At 41.0% G+C, this 17,207-nt stretch overlaps 2 protein-coding genes and 2 long non-coding RNA genes across 7 annotated transcripts in view; 2 read left to right on the plus strand and 2 right to left on the minus strand.

Annotated features, from left to right (window-relative positions):
- On the minus strand, window positions 1–10,845 carry ESD (esterase D). Of its 2 annotated transcripts, none has more exons than XM_015622422.3 (9): window positions 10,767–10,845; window positions 9,301–9,376; window positions 8,274–8,362; window positions 6,641–6,739; window positions 3,986–4,110; window positions 3,543–3,662; window positions 3,265–3,363; window positions 1,305–1,472; window positions 1–226 (listed from the first exon to the last, which is right to left on the minus strand). In XM_015622422.3, the coding sequence occupies exons 2-9, from the start codon at window positions 9,366–9,368 to the stop codon at window positions 146–148; spliced, it is 849 nt and encodes a 282-aa protein (XP_015477908.1). In that variant the 5' UTR covers window positions 9,369–9,376; window positions 10,767–10,845; the 3' UTR covers window positions 1–145. The 2 variants fall into 2 exon arrangements, with proteins under 2 accessions (XP_015477908.1, XP_018861676.1); XM_019006131.2 differs by lacking the exon at window positions 10,767–10,845 and adding an exon at window positions 10,458–10,577.
- LOC107202124 (ubiquitin carboxyl-terminal hydrolase 31-like) lies at window positions 10,202–12,249 on the plus strand. Of its 3 annotated transcripts, none has more exons than XR_004497659.1 (2): window positions 10,202–10,405; window positions 11,929–12,249. XR_004497659.1 is itself a non-coding variant. In XM_033514726.1 (2 exons), exons 1-2 carry the CDS (start codon window positions 10,708–10,710, stop codon window positions 12,021–12,023), a joined length of 348 nt encoding a protein of 115 aa, XP_033370617.1. In that variant the 5' UTR covers window positions 10,633–10,707; the 3' UTR covers window positions 12,024–12,249. The 3 variants fall into 3 exon arrangements, 1 of the variants encoding a protein (XP_033370617.1); XM_033514726.1 differs by lacking the exon at window positions 10,202–10,405 and adding an exon at window positions 10,633–10,960; XR_004497657.1 differs by lacking the exon at window positions 10,202–10,405 and adding an exon at window positions 11,190–11,307.
- LOC117244481 lies at window positions 11,028–15,159 on the minus strand. The gene is made up of 3 exons (XR_004497680.1): window positions 15,074–15,159; window positions 13,191–13,488; window positions 11,028–11,240 (listed from the first exon to the last, which is right to left on the minus strand). It is a non-coding gene; the product is annotated as an uncharacterized LOC117244481 (long non-coding RNA).
- LOC117244484 overlaps window positions 13,860–17,207 on the plus strand; it is a 9,035-nt gene continuing 5,687 nt past the window's right edge. Inside the window, exon 1 of the long non-coding RNA XR_004497683.1 lies at window positions 13,860–15,386. This is a non-coding gene — a long non-coding RNA (uncharacterized LOC117244484). The remainder of the gene's footprint in view (window positions 15,387–17,207) is intronic.

Consider the following 17,207-nt stretch of genomic DNA (forward strand, 5'->3'; position numbering starts at 1 on the left):
TCAAATTAAGTGGGACTTTTATTTTTCTTAGAAGTACAATCAGAAGAGCTCCATTTTACAAACATTATTTCAGCAAATGATTTTTGTTTAGTTCACCACTGTCTCTTAATTCATATTGGCCAGGCAGCACTCACATCCAAATGGTTCAAGCATTGAGGTATTTTGCATGGTGTTTGATGTGGTCATTAATAAATGAAGCAATGAAAAAATAGCTGTGATCGTAACCCTAGAAAAAAAACCAATAAAGAAGTCAGCAGAGAACATACAGCCCGTGATAAAGCAATCATGCTAAGCTCTCCTAAAGGAAATGTAATGACTCTCCTAGTTTTATCCATTTTAAGAAATACCTGGAATATATATAAAAATGGCAAGGGGTATGTAACAGGCTAAGTATAGATGAGCACTAGGAAGCTAAACAAACAGAAAGTCCCTTAACCTGCCCAGATCTGGGCCTGTAAGCTAGAGATGGGTAACAGCAGGGGTCAGCTACAGAGTGAGATGCAATCTGAGAGAGCCTTCATGGGCACTGTTGCACTGTTCTGCTAAAACACAGTGGGGGATAAGGAGAACACAGCCCAGGTCTGAGTTACTGCTCCATCTCTGTGCTGAAATGTCACCCTCTGGCCCCCACCCTTTCATCAGCACTAGCTCTATCTTTAGGTGCAAGGTTTATGATAAACTAGAGAGGACAATCCTTCACTCTCCAAACCTGGGCTCCTCACTGGGTCTGGGTGGAAGTTGCCAGTGGCTTACAAGACTCCAGTGCTCTCAGTCTTGTTCTGGCTCACTGCACTACAGGTAAGAGTGATCCTTCCACCTGGGTCTTTACATGAACCTAGGATGTCAAGCAGTTCCACCCCTTCCCTAATTTACACAAACACATGCAAACTAAATTACAAAGTTTTATGGTAAACATGAATCCCACAGGCAGAGATCAGGGATGCAGCAGAAGGCCATGTGTCACTTAGGCTGCATAGTGACTGTGACACTCATTAAAAATGATTAATGCTGTGTCTTCAGCCGAGCACCGGCAGCCCGAGTCCCCACGCAGGGATCAGCCTGTCCTAGCTGGAAGCACGACGGCACCTAGTGGTGAAGCGCGGCTGAATCGCGCGGGTGATGCACACCTTGAGGGCCCATGGATGGGAAAGTGTCACTTCTCACCCTCCTCCTCAAGTGGCCATGGACAGACTCACAGCCAGAGTATGTCTGCCCCCTTACAGACACTCTCTTCACTGCCTGCTGTATAGAACCAAAAATCACAAGCAAGAATCCAACAACCAAGGACTGCAGAAGCAACTTGCCTGCTGCAGTCTGAAGACTACTGGGATTTTGCGCTCGGTGCAGGCAGCGATGAAGTTATCAGGCAGTAACTGGCCCGCGGACAGGAACTGGTCGTCTTTGCCTTGGTCAATCAAGATGTCGAGGCGGGAGCCCGAGTAGGACTTCACAAGCTGTGTAGCATCATATGCCTGCAGGAAAAAAAGAGAAATGGCATTCAGTTACATACCTTCCACTGGGTTCAGTTTGTCAACCCCGGGAAAAGAATGGCACAGAGAGAATCCTGGGCAGCGTTGATCAGGACACCAAGTTTCACTTTGGAAGAACAAAAAACGGGGGAAATTCCAGGCAACTGAAAAGCAATACCTATTGCTTTAAAAAGGGCAAATGTATAAGCTAGGTAATTACCAAGCTGGCAGTTTGACCAAACACATCCAGCCCAGGGCTGAATTCCTAGAGAATGGAAGAACAGCAATATAGGAAGTACTGATACATGCCCTTGTGTAGAAACTAGGTCCTGCTGAAGAAATTTGGTGTCTTGGTGTAATTATTCTGGCAGATAAAAGTCAAAACAGCAGTGTAACACACCTATACTCATAGGGAGGCATTTAACCTGAAGGTTACCATGATCATTTGACCAAGAAAATTTGGTTTGATTGAGGAATAAAAATTAAAAACTCTATAAACATACATGTATCAAAATGTAATTATGATGGGGAACATGTTACCCTTAAGGTCCTGTGCTTATTACATGCTCAAAATAATTAACTCCTTTAAAAAGACAGTAAAGTGTTTAAGGCTGTGGAGAAGACCAATCACCACTGGACAGCAAAATCCAAAGTGCTACACCAAAGCATCAGAGCCATCCTTTCAGGATGCCACCAGATCCAGAAAGGACACTACAATGGAAATGGGAGCTTGGGCTCAGCCCAGCACTGTGGCCATGGTGTCAAATTATCCTGAACATAGTTACATGGCAATTTTAAGCCAAAATAGAGAGATCAGAGGTTGTGGATCTGTGCCAAATGCAGATCTAAGTCTGTTCCTGATGACTGCTGTTGATCTATTGGACTAGGTTTGCAGAAGTGCTCCAAAACAAGTTAAGGGGACAGAAAACAGGTTTTTTGGCAGTTGTTTTGTTTTGTTTGACAACAAATCCATTACATGAAATCTAAACAAGTTTAACTGGTGGTTTCTAAGTACACAAACTACTCTATTAACAATCAGAAAAGTGGAGAACACTCTCCAATCCTGTAAAGTTTTAATCAGACCTGGAAGTCTTCCTAAGACATACTTAAATCCAATTTACAAGGGACTGAGCTGCATCTTGTGTTTATTTACAAGGAAATCTGAGTACATGGTCAAGACAATCCCTTCTAACTTAATTATAGAAATACAGTGCAATGTTTAAATTGAGATTAAAAACACTCAAGGGCTGCCTAAATAATGCAGCAGCCATGCAGACAAACATTTTTTTATCTTAGTCATTCATATACAAATACTGATAGCTCAAAATTAAGGCCCTGGAACTAAAACCTAACTTTGTCTAGTTCAATGCTGTTCTGCAGGATACCAATTTCCAAGTATCCAACGGGCTCCTCTTGGCCTCCCACAGGCTGCCCCTGCAAGATGCCATGAGGCTCATCAGTCTGAACAGTCTGCAGCAGTCTCTCTCTTCAGGCTACTACAAAAATACACTGCTCATAATTGTTCTCAGCCCAGACTTTTAAGTCTTCACAAAACTGAGAGGAATGTAGTTGATTTGATGAGAGACCTGTATCTCACTACATTTTCATAAGCACCATAAGGCAGCAGTAAGTCACTACTGCCAGAAACAAAGAATGCTTTTCTGTGCTTAGGGGTGTAGTAAAACATCAGTACTAACTCATGGGTGCTCCAGAGTTTTTTTCCAGGCTCCTGCTTTGATGTATTTATAGATCACTCATTCATCTATCATTAAAGAACTGTGGCTGCAACACATACCTCCCATTTGCTTGCATCTGGTCCCAGATATCCACCAAGGGCTTTCTTTCCCCACTGACACTGAATTGGGTTGCAGATCGGAGCAAATGCTGACACAGACTGTTCAGAAAGACAGCAGGGGAAAAAACCTCAAAACCATGTAACGATGAACTGCAGCAAATGAAAGTATTTATACATTTAATGCCCTCAAACAACTCAATACTGTATTTTCTTCTGTCACATCTACAGAAATCTATATAGGCATTAGCATACCTCATATAAGCTATACTTCATCTTACTTTGTACTTCCCAGGATTCTTCAGAGCAAGAATAAGAGCTCCATGACCTCCCATGGAATGCCCAAAAATAGACATCCGTTCAGGGTCAGTTGGAAAATTGGCATTTATTAGTTTAGGCAGCTGTAAAAGAAACAAAAGTGGAATAAAAATGTTAAAGCAACCTGAGTATGTTTAAGAAAAAAGCACACAACTAACCAACTTTTAATGCCACTGAAACCAAAGGCACGTCTCTGGTTCTAGCCCGGCATTTTTGATCATGGCCTGAAAGCAGCTTGAAGGGGAATGTGAAATCAAAAGGAAACAGTGCAGCCGATAATAAGTAACTCAAAGTATCTCTACAGAAATCTCCCATAACCTTGTAACACAATATGTGGGAATTTCCTGTGACTGAGCCACACCCCTTTATCTTACCCAGCAAGACCAGGAGAACCCACAGCAGTTACCTCATCCTTTACGTAGGAATACATCCTGTAGTTTGTCTTCCAAGGATCTTCAGTAGCATCCACATAAAAACCAGCACCGGTGCCAAAATCCCAGCTTTCATCTTCTCCTTCAATATTGCAGCCACCTAGCATGAAAAAATCTTTCCTTTACTACATATTCAGAATTGGAGAACCTGCCATACAAATCAGGCTCGGGACACAAGTTTCTCAATCCTATCTCATACCACTTCAACTCTAAGACAATTCACATTTTAATTCATTAGTACAATGTTTTCAAGTGTTATTTCAAGACTTTCAAATGGCACTTACATAATACCTGCGGATATATCCGATTTCTAAATAGTGTCAGTATCTCTTCATAAATAAATACAGCATATACATGTCTCCTAAATCAGTTCTGTAAAGCTTTGTCCAATTTACCCAGGAACTTAATCAAAAAGTTGGCACTTGTTAATTGCTACCAGCTTATTTCAGTCATTAGACCGCATCTTATCAAGTACAGGAAGCTGTGAGTAACAGAAGAAAATTTCCTTTTCCCCAGAATGACAGAACCATCTATCACCAAATGGTGTGTCCAAGCCAATTTATGTGCTTTAAATAATGCCTGCTACACCTCCCCTTCTAAAATTCTCCAGAAGAATAATTCACTGTTCCTATAATTTCACAAGTCTATACCTCTACCTCTTCTGCAATTCACTTCATTGCTCCCACCTATAATTTCCATGAAACTTAAATAATTTCCTCTTTGAATAACTGCAGGTTTGTACCCTCTTTTCCAAGGCTACACTTTCAAACTAAACTTGCAGATGTGTTCTTGAAAGTCAGCACATGCCACCCAGTCCTCCCTTTGATTAGTCTGTGATTTAGCAGCCTGGTTTGAAGAACAGAATATAGTATTTCAAGGTATATATGAGAGGAATTTTTGGAGAAAGAGAGGCCAGCATTTCCTAGTTTCTGCAATCCAAAATTACATGGGCTCCTACCACTGTCAGATTACACTGCAAACTCATGTGTAACTCAACAGTCCCTCACAATTTCTGCAGGGATGGCTGCCACCCTGTGAAATCAGATTTGTACAAGGATCCAAGTTGACTTTGTTCCAGTGCCATGCCCTTGAACACTGAATGATTCTGTAACTTAACAGGCCAGCAATCACAGGGATTGGGCTGCTTAAACAATGTCTTGGATGTAAAAAGTCTGTCTTTGGTACCTTGGAGATGGACAAAAACTCAGAAAGTCCTGCCAGGAAATGAAAGCATAATTCTCATGCTAAAAAAAAAATCACTTTCAGGAAGCCTCGAAAATAAGAAATTTAAAAAAGGAATCTGCATAATATTGCTCAGTATACCTGTCTGGAAAAACAAACTCCTTCAAAATAGGGAAAGTAAAGTCTATCAAGGCCTGACAGAGGGCTGTAATGACAAGTATTTAATGATTTCATGCAGTCTTTTTCCCATCCAGATACAGCCCCTGGCTCCTGGAAGGTAATTCTCATGCACTACACAATTAAAATGTATATGTAAGCATTTTCAATACCTCTCAGCTCATGACTATATTTGAATTGCTTTTCACCAAAACTCATTTAAATAGTAGAGCAATTCTTATCAGTTATTAGACTAAAATGCAAGAAAGAAGCTGCCACAAGGGACCTAAAAGAACACAAAGCAATGACCTATGTGCAAAGGCAGTTACACACTGATAGACAATTTACACAGATACTACCAAACACAAGTTCTAGTACAACTACCCAATATGAATAATGCAAAGGTTAGTTGCCCATCTCTAGCCTGCAGCAAATAGCAACAACAAAGTGTCGAGTTCATTCATTCACAAGTTTTGATCTTCTGTCCCTCTTCTTCATTAGAAACATGTATTTACATTCTTTGACCTGACACAACTTCAAAACCTAGATATAAAAAGTACTTCATGGAAAGAACATTATTGCCTGTAGGCACATGTAACCTACTAAGGCTTGGGAAATATCAGAAGGGTGACACCTTTGTTTACAACACTCATGAGACTGTGGCAGAATCCAACAAATATTAAACACAGAACAGTGAATCTCCAGTATTTCCACTAACTGCAGATCCACCATTTTCAGATTTCCCATACCATAAGCTCAGCCTTATATAAATAACAGCACATCATTTTAAAAATCCATTCATCAGTGGTCAGTTGTAGCTGCAGGGTGGAAGGGCTTCTAGTTGGTTTTTCAAGTATTGTAATCCTCTGAAGGCATGTATTTAATTTGCTTTGGAAGACAGAATACAATTATGAGCAAGCATTGCATTTTTGTGTGGCAACTTAGTTCTGCAGGTTTTATAGAGTCTCAGCAAGGCACACAAAATGTCAGCAAGAATTCTAATAACACACATTTCTTGTTTCACTCTTCCCTCTCCTCATCTGCTGAACTCTAGAGCCCCTTTGTTCCAGTTTTAGTGCCAAAACAATCAGAGTTTCAAATGTCAAACCCTCACTACCCCGTTATTAAGAACACACACAATGTAATCTAGTGAACAATGCAAGATGCAGAGGTGAGGTCAAATTCTCACTCAGGTGGGCAACACGCTTTTCAGCACACTGCAGCACCCATTGTCTGAGGACAGAGAGTGCACTTAGTGTAATGACTGCTACCATGTCTCTTGTTGAACTTACGTGGGCTCGTGTCTGGTGCCACTACAATAAGGCCGTGCTCGGCTGCCGCTTGTTGAAACGCAGCTTTTGTTATAAAATTCTGTTCTGTGCAGGTCAGCCCTAGGGAAATAAAAATATCATTGGTTACCCACTGCTCACGGCATACTGGTTTCAAAACTCTTTTGACAGAAAAGGTTTTGTACAACAAGGATTCCTATCTCCATAAACATGCCTAATGTTTTCATTAGGCTCAACAATGCTTAACAAGGCACAGAAACACAGCTGCACTGTCCCATGTAGTCACACTAACAGGTGATCAAAACCAGATCCACCTGCACCCTCGAGCACCAAGTCATGCAGTGCATTGTGCCCTCAGGTACTGGGTATTTAAACACACTGACCACAGGCATCTGCTAAGGCACACACTGGTAACTTCTGACATCTAATCCTGCATCTACATTTTTCTTTGTACTGTCATCTCAGCTGCTTGCATTACAGAATCACACGTGTGCTCTGACAAATTCTACACACTTTAGACAGGATAAAGGGCCCGTAAGCACCCTGGCTCCAAAACCCACAGCACTACATGCCTTTTGTACAGCAGCAGGTCCAAGTAAAGTCCAATTACAAATAAATTACATTTCACACCAATATTTCAATTTTTCTTCACTATGCAATTTGAGAGGAGTTAAGGATTCTAGTTTTCTCTGAGGACAAGTTGCCAGTAATCTAATTTGACTGATATATTGCCCAAGACAGTACAGCTTACATTCAACAAAATAAGTGTATTTATTGGCTTAGAGCTCTTCAGACAATTTTGATGTTCCTAACTTCAAGTATAAATATTTTTACCCAGTCCACTGCCATGGTACAGATCCACTAGCTAGACCCACCAGCTATTTTGTGAAATGAATATATACAAGGAACACAAGTCTCTACACCAAGAGTCTGGTCTCAGCTTTCTAAGCACAAGTCTCAATAAAGCAACTCCTTGAATTACAGAACAGAGTTTCCATTTTTTATTTTGAAAGTAAGAAAGAAAAAAAAAAAATTAATTAATTAATTTTTTGATGACACAATTTCACTCCTGCTTCACAAGCCTCTCCTGGCCTTTTCTGATCCCACAAGTTTACTTCACACTAGCACATCCTTGGCACATGCTTGTGCAAAGGCAGCTGATAGAACCTCTCTTTTCAAGTTCACCACTGCTTCCTGCAAAGTTGTACTTGGAATAAGGTAGAGTCCACAGAACAAATGTGCTGGCTTCCATGGGCTCTTTTCACATCCCTACTCTGTTAGCTGAAGCAGTTTTTAGAAACAAAAGAAAGCAGGAGGTGTCCCAATGGGAAGGCCTTACAGGAGAACCTCTATATGTACACGCTTTGGAATAAAAGGCATGAACATTTTAGAACAAAAGGGTGGAACACTTTGAACACTGAATATTTTAGAACACAATCTTGTAGGCTATCCCCAAGCTGCATCCTGATTTATCACAGTACACTCAAACTAAGTGTGCCTTCCAGAAGATGAGGTTCTGTAGAACCCAAGAGCTGATACTGCAGTACCTCTCCATTAAGTTTTCATAACTGTAGTGCAGCAGTTTAAAAATGTTTAAGATTGTATTTTTTAAGTTACTACGACTCATGTTACTCACCTGAGAGCCAATACAGCACAGGACACTTCCCAGTTTCTGCTTTTGGAGGCAAGTAGATTCCAAATTTCATTTTGCATTTTAGCTCTGCACTGTATTAATAAAATACTTCTTGTTATCACCACTGTTTAATTAACAAGGTCACTAATATTAAAAATGGAATCAGTGGATCAATGCATTTCGTTCAAATGGAGAGCTGGTCAGTGAATTGTAACAACTAAGTTAAAGGAAGGGAAAATCAATTTTTAAACTCACACTCTAGATTTGGCAACAGCTAACTTTTCAACCTTGTTCTGAATATATTCAAAACAGAGACTTACAAATAAGCCACATTTTCATACTGCTTCTAACCAAGAACAGGTTGCAAATTGAATTTTGAATCCCACCAATATTTAGCTTGAGCTTTGTCTATCAAATTGCAAAGTAATTTTTACTGAAGAACACAACCACATGACTTACACAACATACAATGTACAGCATGTGCCAGAAGAGTACGTTCTCAAACTACTAAGTCTAAAGACCAATTAGTTGCTCAATTACTACTAAAGCCTGAAACTATCAATAAACTCTTATCTAAGCACAACTGATGATTTTATTTTTATTTGGATCAAAACGGTTTTAAAAAGCTTGTTTCTTTGTACACCTTCATCAACCAAGAATCTATTCACTGAGTCAGTGCTCACAGCATTTCTCTGGAGTGCATGGAAGAAAGATACTCAGCAGTGAGTGGACCTTTGCACACACAGTGGTTCTCTGTGCTGCAAACTGGACAGCCCAAAGTAACGAAGCTTCATTTTCAAAGGTAAAAAATACTAGCTTCCCACCTCAGCTCTGCAGCACTAGGCCTACTAGATTATGTTAAACATTAACACAGAAATTCAAGAGCACAGCCAAAGCAGCAGTAGACATTATTTCTGACTGAAATATGGATATCAGTGAGAGCATGCTGTTTTCCTGCAGACTGAGAACACTGACAGCAATGGATTCACTGCCCCAAGCTAAACATCTTGGTTGCTTTAGTGGTGTTTACCTGTCGTGTTCAAACACCTTCTGGAAACCTTCAAAGCATTTGTTGCTGGAAACCTGTTTCAGTGCCATGATTTTAACTGGGAAAAAAGAAAAGGAAGAAAAAAAGAAAAAGAAAAAAAAAAGTTAAATTTGAAAATAAAATAATCCTGGTCCTAGACTTTTTGAGAGCAGAAGAGTTGAATACAACTTTCCTTAATGTTATAATTTCCCAGAACAGTTTACTGCACATGCTTTCTATCTTCCATTAACTTTCTATTTCCCCACAAAAAAGGGACAGGGGAGGCTGAACTCTTGTGAGCAGAATAATAGGCAAAGCCTACCTGCTTTCCTACAGACCCACATCTCCAATGACCTTTACCTCACACTAACTATGTCTTGCTCTTTGGTTACCAAACAAACATTCCCACGTGCTGTGGTTAACCTGGAGCTCCCTGCACCAGACTGTTACTTTCACAATTACCACGCAGGAGAAAAACCTGTCCCACCTTTCCTTCTCTTATGTGTGGCAGTATCCAGCCACCAACTACCACAATGCTGAGCCCTATTCTCATCTTTGATGGAAGTTAATTACCACATTCTAACAGCCTGTGGGACAGCCAAAACAGAGGAGCAGAAGGCTTATTTCCACGGCAAACAGTACGAAAAATACAAGCAAAGGAGAGAGAGTCATGGGCGTTTTAGAACAGCTGATAGCACAAGTGTGCTAAGGAAACTCGGGAAGGCTGACACAAAAGTGGACGCTGTCAGCTTGCAAAAGGCAGTAAGGCCAAGCAGGCAGCTGAAAGGTGAACAGACTGCAGGGTCACAGAATCACAGAATCTGCTAAATCAGAAGGGACGCCCAAGGATCATCAAGTCCAACTCCCGGCCCTGCACAGGACACCGCAAGTGTCACACCCTGTGGAGAGCATTGTCCAAATGCTCCCTGAACTCTGTCAGGCTGGTGCTGTGACCACTTCCCTGGGGAGCCTGTTCCAATTCCTCTGGTTCACCCTCTGGGTGAAGGACGTTTTCCTAATGTCCATCCTAAACCTGCTCTGACACAACTTCAGGCCGTTCCCTCGGGTCCTGTCACCGGCACACAATAAAATCCTGAGGAGAACCCAGGTAACGTCAGACCGGGTAACAAAAGTCAAAAGGAGAACGTTCCGTCCCTCACCTGCGCTCTCCTACGGGAGCAAGAAGAATCTCGCACCACGGCGAGCCCTCGGGGGCTCATCGCTGCCTCCCTCCCCGGCGGCTGGGGCCGAGGGCCGCCCACCCGGCAGCAACAAGGCCCCGGCCCGGCTCGGGACGCCCCTTTCCACACAGCCCGCTGCGCCACAGCGCTCTCCTGTGCCTCCCTTTCCACCCTCCCGCCCTCGCGGACGGCGATCCCTCCCCTCCGGCCAGGCCTGCTCGGTCCAGCCATGGCCGCCGTCGCCTCCCCACTCTCCCGGCCAGGCCCGGCCCGTTCCCGCTGCCATACCGCTGCCTCACCGCGGAGCGAAGGGGCGGCCCCGGCGCGGAGGCGGCTCCGGCTCCCGCTCCCTCCCCGGGGCAGGCCCGCACCGCCCCCGCCCGCCATGGCGCTGCCGGGCCCGGCCTGCGCCCCGGGACAGCCGGGCCTGAGGAACCGCGGGGCTGTAAAGCGTCAAGGGTGTAAACATTTCCTTAAAGAAGGTGTCTCTGTGATGTTTTGGCTTTATATACTCAGAAGCCTAGTCAGGAAAGGAGATTTAATCCGTGAAACAGCAGGGAATAAGCTCTAATTTACGTCCAGGTGCTAGGAAGACCAATTGCTTGTCGGTGGAATTGCCTGGTTAAATTTTAGGGCTTGTTATGTGGTCAGTGGTCTGAGACCTAGGGAGTGGTTAGCAAAGCTTGGGGACAGTGATGTGCTGCTGGTTGTAGGCACAAAGAATGCGGAATGCATGGGCCACAAGGACATTTGGCAGAACTCCTAGAACAGGGAAGAAAATAAAGAAAACTCATTAACTGTGCTGGAATCAGCTCTTATTGTGTAGAAGGTAATTCTGATGAGGAGACCATTGACCCTGACTCAAGACATCCACCAGAGAATCCATAGTAGTGAACTATTCAAAGCAGCGTTTCAGTTCTTGTCACGGTCCCTTGACCACTTCAAGGGAGAGAAACTTTGCTGAAGTGGCCTGAACTGGGACCACTGCATTGTTGCATTCCAAATGTTTCACTTCCCCTCAGGATTTCAGAGCTCTCCATAGCAGGTGCTGCCAGACAAACTGCTGATTTTATAATAAATCCAAATTCTAGTGCAGGTATTTTACACCTCGCCTGCAAGATCGCAAAGTAACGAAGATACTTGGCAGTGCTTCCATCTTATTCATAACCCAAATCATCCCACTTTGTGCTGGGCTTTTATTATTTATTTCTTTATTTATTAATTTGCAGTTAAACATGCCTATCAGTTTTCAAAAAATGTCCTCAGCAAAGCTCCCTCCTACTTTGTAGTCTTGTACCGTGTACTGCATTGGCAGTAACTGTTTTTGCCTATAACATTTTTCAGTCTTGATTTTTCCAATTCCTTTTATATTTTTGATCCCTAATTCTAGCAATGCACAGACTATACTGACAATTTTGCTCCCCCATTACTTTCTGTTCTTCCCCAGCAGATCCATTTGGACCACAGCTGCTGGACATCAAGCCTGGGCCTTGCATCCTGTCCTCCAGAGCATCTTTCCTATCCTGCCTCTCTACTTGGATGTAGTTGGTACAGTCTGTCTCTGAGCTGTTTAAACCTCCCCATCTCAACGTTTCTTTTTCAAGCTGTGTTTAAGTTGCCATCAATCAAATTAAATCATGTTTATTCACTACTCAAGTACTCTTCAGGTTGTTCCTTCCATCTCTATCTGTGCATTTTGTAGCTCCTTAGATGTGTCTCACTAGCAAGATAATGTCCAGTTAGTTATTTGAACTGAACTGTAGCCAGTCTGTTTTCTCTCCTATATATATAAACAGCTGATGTTACACACCTCCCATTTCCCTTGCTATCTGTAACTGTTTTTATCTATTTATCTATTGTCAGTATGAAATCTGCTTAACCCAGGTAGTGATACTTATAAGATTTTGATGTGTTCATGCTCATCCTATCCATTAGATAACCTCTGCCCTATTTACTCCCATTTCAGAGTGATATATTGAGAAGGATTCACCTGAGAGCCTGCTGATGAGTTTCCCTGGCCTCCCCACATCTCCATGTCAAGATGCCAAGATGTATGCATTATTTTTATGTCAAAAATGACTAAACATGACTGCATAGGGCTGCTTCTCATAAATGTGAGGGCTGTGTCTCAGCCCTTCAGAGAGCTGTTCTCATGGCACAGAGCTGACACACCAGGATAGTGTTAGGAATAGTGTAAGGTAGAGAGAGCCAAGCTTTTCTGCCTGCTTTTCAGTCATTTTTTCCCCAACTTTTTGTATGTGATCTCACCATCACTTTGGTTATTCAGAGCTCTGAATTTACACTTCACTGTTGACTTTGCCAAGAGATTATTTGTATGCTGTTCTTCTCTGTAAAGAACTTCTACAGTGTTCTTTATAGCAACTGATTATAATTAAGTTTTTTAGAATTCTAATGTGATATTTATCTAAATTATCTTAAACTGTTTTATGCCATGCTATCAGTCTTTTTCAAGAAACATATATGCTGGCAACAGTATCATCCCTCAGTATATTTCATGCTGGCTGTATTGACACAACCTGTTTCAAGTCTTCAGCTTTTCAAGGGAGAAAGTTTGCCCAGGGAAAGGGAGAATTTTCTGCACAACTGTATTGTTATTGATTATTATTTCCCTTTCCTTCTACATCCATCTTACCCTTTCTTCCTAGAAGGAAGTTAGGAATAAACTTTTCTTTCTTTCATACACACACTCACTTTCTTTATCTGTGTACATCGAAGGTTTTTTTCTGCTTTGTTCTTCTTCTTGATTTTGTTACTTCCTTTCTGTTCATTAATGTGTCATTTGAGTCCCTAGGTCTTTTGGGGACACAGCATTGTCCTTTGGTCTTGCTTGCACTGTAATCCCAGTTACAGAGCATCCCTTGCTTCTCTTTCACTTGGCTTTGTCTTGGATTTGTGCTCCTGCAGCACTGCACTGAGGGTCAGGAATGGCCTCAATACCTCTGAGCTGCTGTGAGGCTGAGCATGTACATAAATCCTCTTTGCAGAGAGGCTGTGGAAAATATATACACAGAAGATTTGCAGTTGCAGAAACAAGTCATTTGTGATAAGAAAATAAAATAAGTAATTTTTTAAAAAAAATTCTTTGTTTCTGGAGCAGTTAAAACACTTACAACTTTTCTAAGGGAAAAAAAACCCACCAATCATCCTTCTTTTATTACAGTAATGTAAAAAATATTAGTAATATGTTCTTATCCCTTCAGAAAAATGGAAAATTAAGCACATTACAACTGATATTAAATCCAGTGAGGAATATGCTCCTGATAATTCTGACAGAAAGTATTTTCCTCTTAGTGTTACAATTAAAAATGAAGGAGTCTTGTTTTTTCATAGTAAATTCATTGCACATATTTATATTATGTCTTTTGTTTTATATTTCTTTCTAGTACAGATTAATTTTGAACCTATGAAGAGTCTGCTTGTTTGAGAAATTTTTCCACATACAGTTTGAAATTTCTCATGTATTTACTGAGCCCTTGAGGCTGGTATTTTGAATTCAGATATTTGAGTAAACTTTGATGTATAATTGCAGCTAAGGAAAGATATTGGCTGACAGGAATGTAATAGTGAAGATCTGATTTAGCAAATGCCAAAGGACAAATTTAAATTCAATTTAAGCCAATAAATAATAGAGTAGAACATTTGGGCTTGTCTTATTAATGGGAGCTGCAAGGAGAGGTGGAGGCATAAATGCCATTTGTTTAGGCTTGTGGTTATCTTTCCAAGGGAGACAGGCTTTTCTTTAGGTCTTGTGAAATAAGATCAGCAACACCAGCTGACATGCCTTGATCCCTACGTGAGCCTTGAAGTAATACATGTACAGTAGACTGTCTTTCTTGGTCTTAGTGGACAGTACAGGCCACAGACTTGAAGCCATTTATCAAAATTAGGGTCAAAGCAGCAGAAGGAACTTCCATGTGTATCATATATTCTTCCTGTGAGGATTATTTAAATCTGTTATCTATAATGAGGCAAGACAGAGTCATGCAAAATTACAATTAAAGATTACTTTAAAGAGCATGGCTTCTAGAAAAGCTGAGAAAAGGCAGTAATTTATTGCTATCAAAGATGAGTACCATGAGTACCATGTAGGTAACACACCTACATGGCTTTTGGAACAACCAGCATGATCCCCAGCAGAAAGAATATTTTTTCAATAATATATATGACTCCTAGAGGAAGTACAGGCAATGAAAGGGTCAGAAGATTCCAAACATCATTTAAGATGAAAAAGTAAAAGTTGATGCTTATATTGCCCAAAGACAATTGGCAAAAAAATTGATTGATCTGAATTTTAAGAATACTCTTCTGAAAGTTTAAAAAAAGAATAAACCTTGAAGGGAACAAGTTTTCAGTCTCTAATATAGGGATTATTTACTTATAATTAATGTCTAAAAGTGTCTAAATTGTGTCTAAAAGATCATGAAAACTAAGGAGAGGTCAACCTTACTACCACTCCCAGGAAAGTCATGGGATAGATCCTCCTGGGAGCCATTTCCAGGTATACAAATAACAAGAAGGTGGGTAGGAATAGCCAACATGGATTTACTGAGAGCACAGCACACCAGTCTAATTACCTTCTGAAGAAAATTCTGCTTCAATGGACAAAGCAGGAGCAGTGGAAGCTGTATACATTAGCAAGGGCTTTGAAAGAGCTTCTAATAGTCTGTCTCCTTTAACAAGGTTGGAGAAATATGAGCTCGATAATATGAGTGGATAATAAGGTGGGTGGGAAATTGGCTTCATTGCTGGGCTCAGGGAGCATTGGTCAGCACTCCAGAGTCCACCTGTCAGAGTGACACTCCTCAGGGATCAATATGAGGGACAGGACTGTTTTGTGACTTTATTAATGACCTGGGGATGAGGTGGAGTGCAATCTGAGATATGTAGGTAAGAATAAGCCAGTTTATTTTACTCCCTGCAGTAACAAAGGTAAAGGGAGAAGGAAAATAGATCTTTGGGAAAGATCTAAGGGGACCTTCATCCATATCTTTTAGGTTCTGGGTTCTGTTCTAGAGTACTGAGAAGTTTCTTTTGCTGATTTTATCTCACTGTACCTCAGTTGCTCATCAGCAAATAAGTCCCCTGCAACAGTTGTCTTTTCCTGAAAACAGCTGTAAGAATAAATTAAAGTGAATGTAATCTGACAGTGAGGGTAATAATCTGTTTCACACGCTTCTTTCCCCATTTCTATCCTTAGGTGTAGATCTGTAAGGTGAACCCTCACTTAATATGTCACAGTGTGTTCCTCTTTCATCAGCCACTGGCTTCTTGGGCAGATCAGAAGATGGCACAGTTCAATGTTTTTACCTTCTCCCAGGTGGCTGTTCCTCAAAAGATCCATTCAACAAAGAAGCTGTTTTCCCTCAAGGATCCCCCATGTGACTGTTAATAGTCCCCTTACAGGGGGAAAAAGATTCCCTATACCTATTTCCAGGCATAGCCTTACCCACATAAGCCCCAAGTATTTAGTTTTGAAAAGCAAAGTTATGTGGCCAGCATATCTGCTGTTAGTTGGGAATGGAGATATTTTATTCTTGTGGGATTTGAAGGCTGGGATTTTATTCAGTAGGCAATTCCAAGGGGTAATTCTTTCCACTTGCTAAAAATACTAATTTTAGGCTGCCTCTCTTTATTGCCTCTAGGAGCTGGCTCAACTGGCTTAGGCCTAGACATTTAACTAGCAGTCACCAGCAGTTCCCAGTCTAAATGACTCTGTGAAAAAATAAGTTTTTCAGCTTGCAAGCTTTTTGCTTTTTCTGCAAAGAAACATGAATCACCCAAACAGCTTTGTCATTTCAAATTATTCAGCAGCAGAGACTTTACAAAGCAAAAAAAGGCAGTTTTATGATTGCAGGAATATAATTTTTACTTCTGTGTTCCTGAGATCTGTGAAGAAGTGTTTAAGGTTTCTGAGACTCTCAATCTCTTCTACTGCTACAGAAAACTTATCGTATAACACAGAGAGTAAAAGTGAACTCACAGAATGCTAATATTTGTATTGTCAGTGAATTGTGACCTAAGAATTTGAAAATAAACTCCTTGAGATTTTTTAATGTCATTTGCAAATGCACATGCAGAAATATTTATGGAATAGCAGGTGTCCTGCCTCCATGGTGACAACTGATGATACTGACAAGAAACTGTCTTAACTTCTGGGGTTTTTTGAGCCTTTGATAAGGAACTATGTTGATGCATATGCAATGCTGGCCACCTTCAGAGAATACATCTGAAGATGGAACTTACTGTCTTCTTTTCCAAACATCTTTACTTTTATGTCTTGAAGTGCCATATTGATAAACTAAGTGTATTCTCTTTCAATAAAAATTGAAATTGTCAGTTCAAATTATGTAGAAACAGGTAAATCTGGAAGACAGTTTTCCAAAGAACATAACAAATTATGATACGCTGTAGCCCACATTCAGAGGTCTAGTAGTTCTGAGGTAAAACTGAGTGGGATTTGCAGTTCAGGGATCTTATCTGGTACATTTCACCATACCACCGTACATGGTATGTCACATATTTGCAGCTAAAACAATCTGTTTTCCTATGTTTAGCAGTTTCTGAACAATACAGCCTTATATGCTTTTTCCTACACATTATAAAGCTCAATGAAATCTTAAGATTGGAGCAAGGTTTTGAAAGGATTAGTTATTAACAGCTGTACTATTTTGATGTGCCCTTGTGACGTTGCCATTGCAAACAAGAGCT

The sequence above is a fragment of the Parus major genome, chromosome 1, assembly GCF_001522545.3.
Source record: "Parus major isolate Abel chromosome 1, Parus_major1.1, whole genome shotgun sequence".
In the NCBI taxonomy this organism is placed as follows: domain Eukaryota; kingdom Metazoa; phylum Chordata; class Aves; order Passeriformes; family Paridae; genus Parus; species Parus major.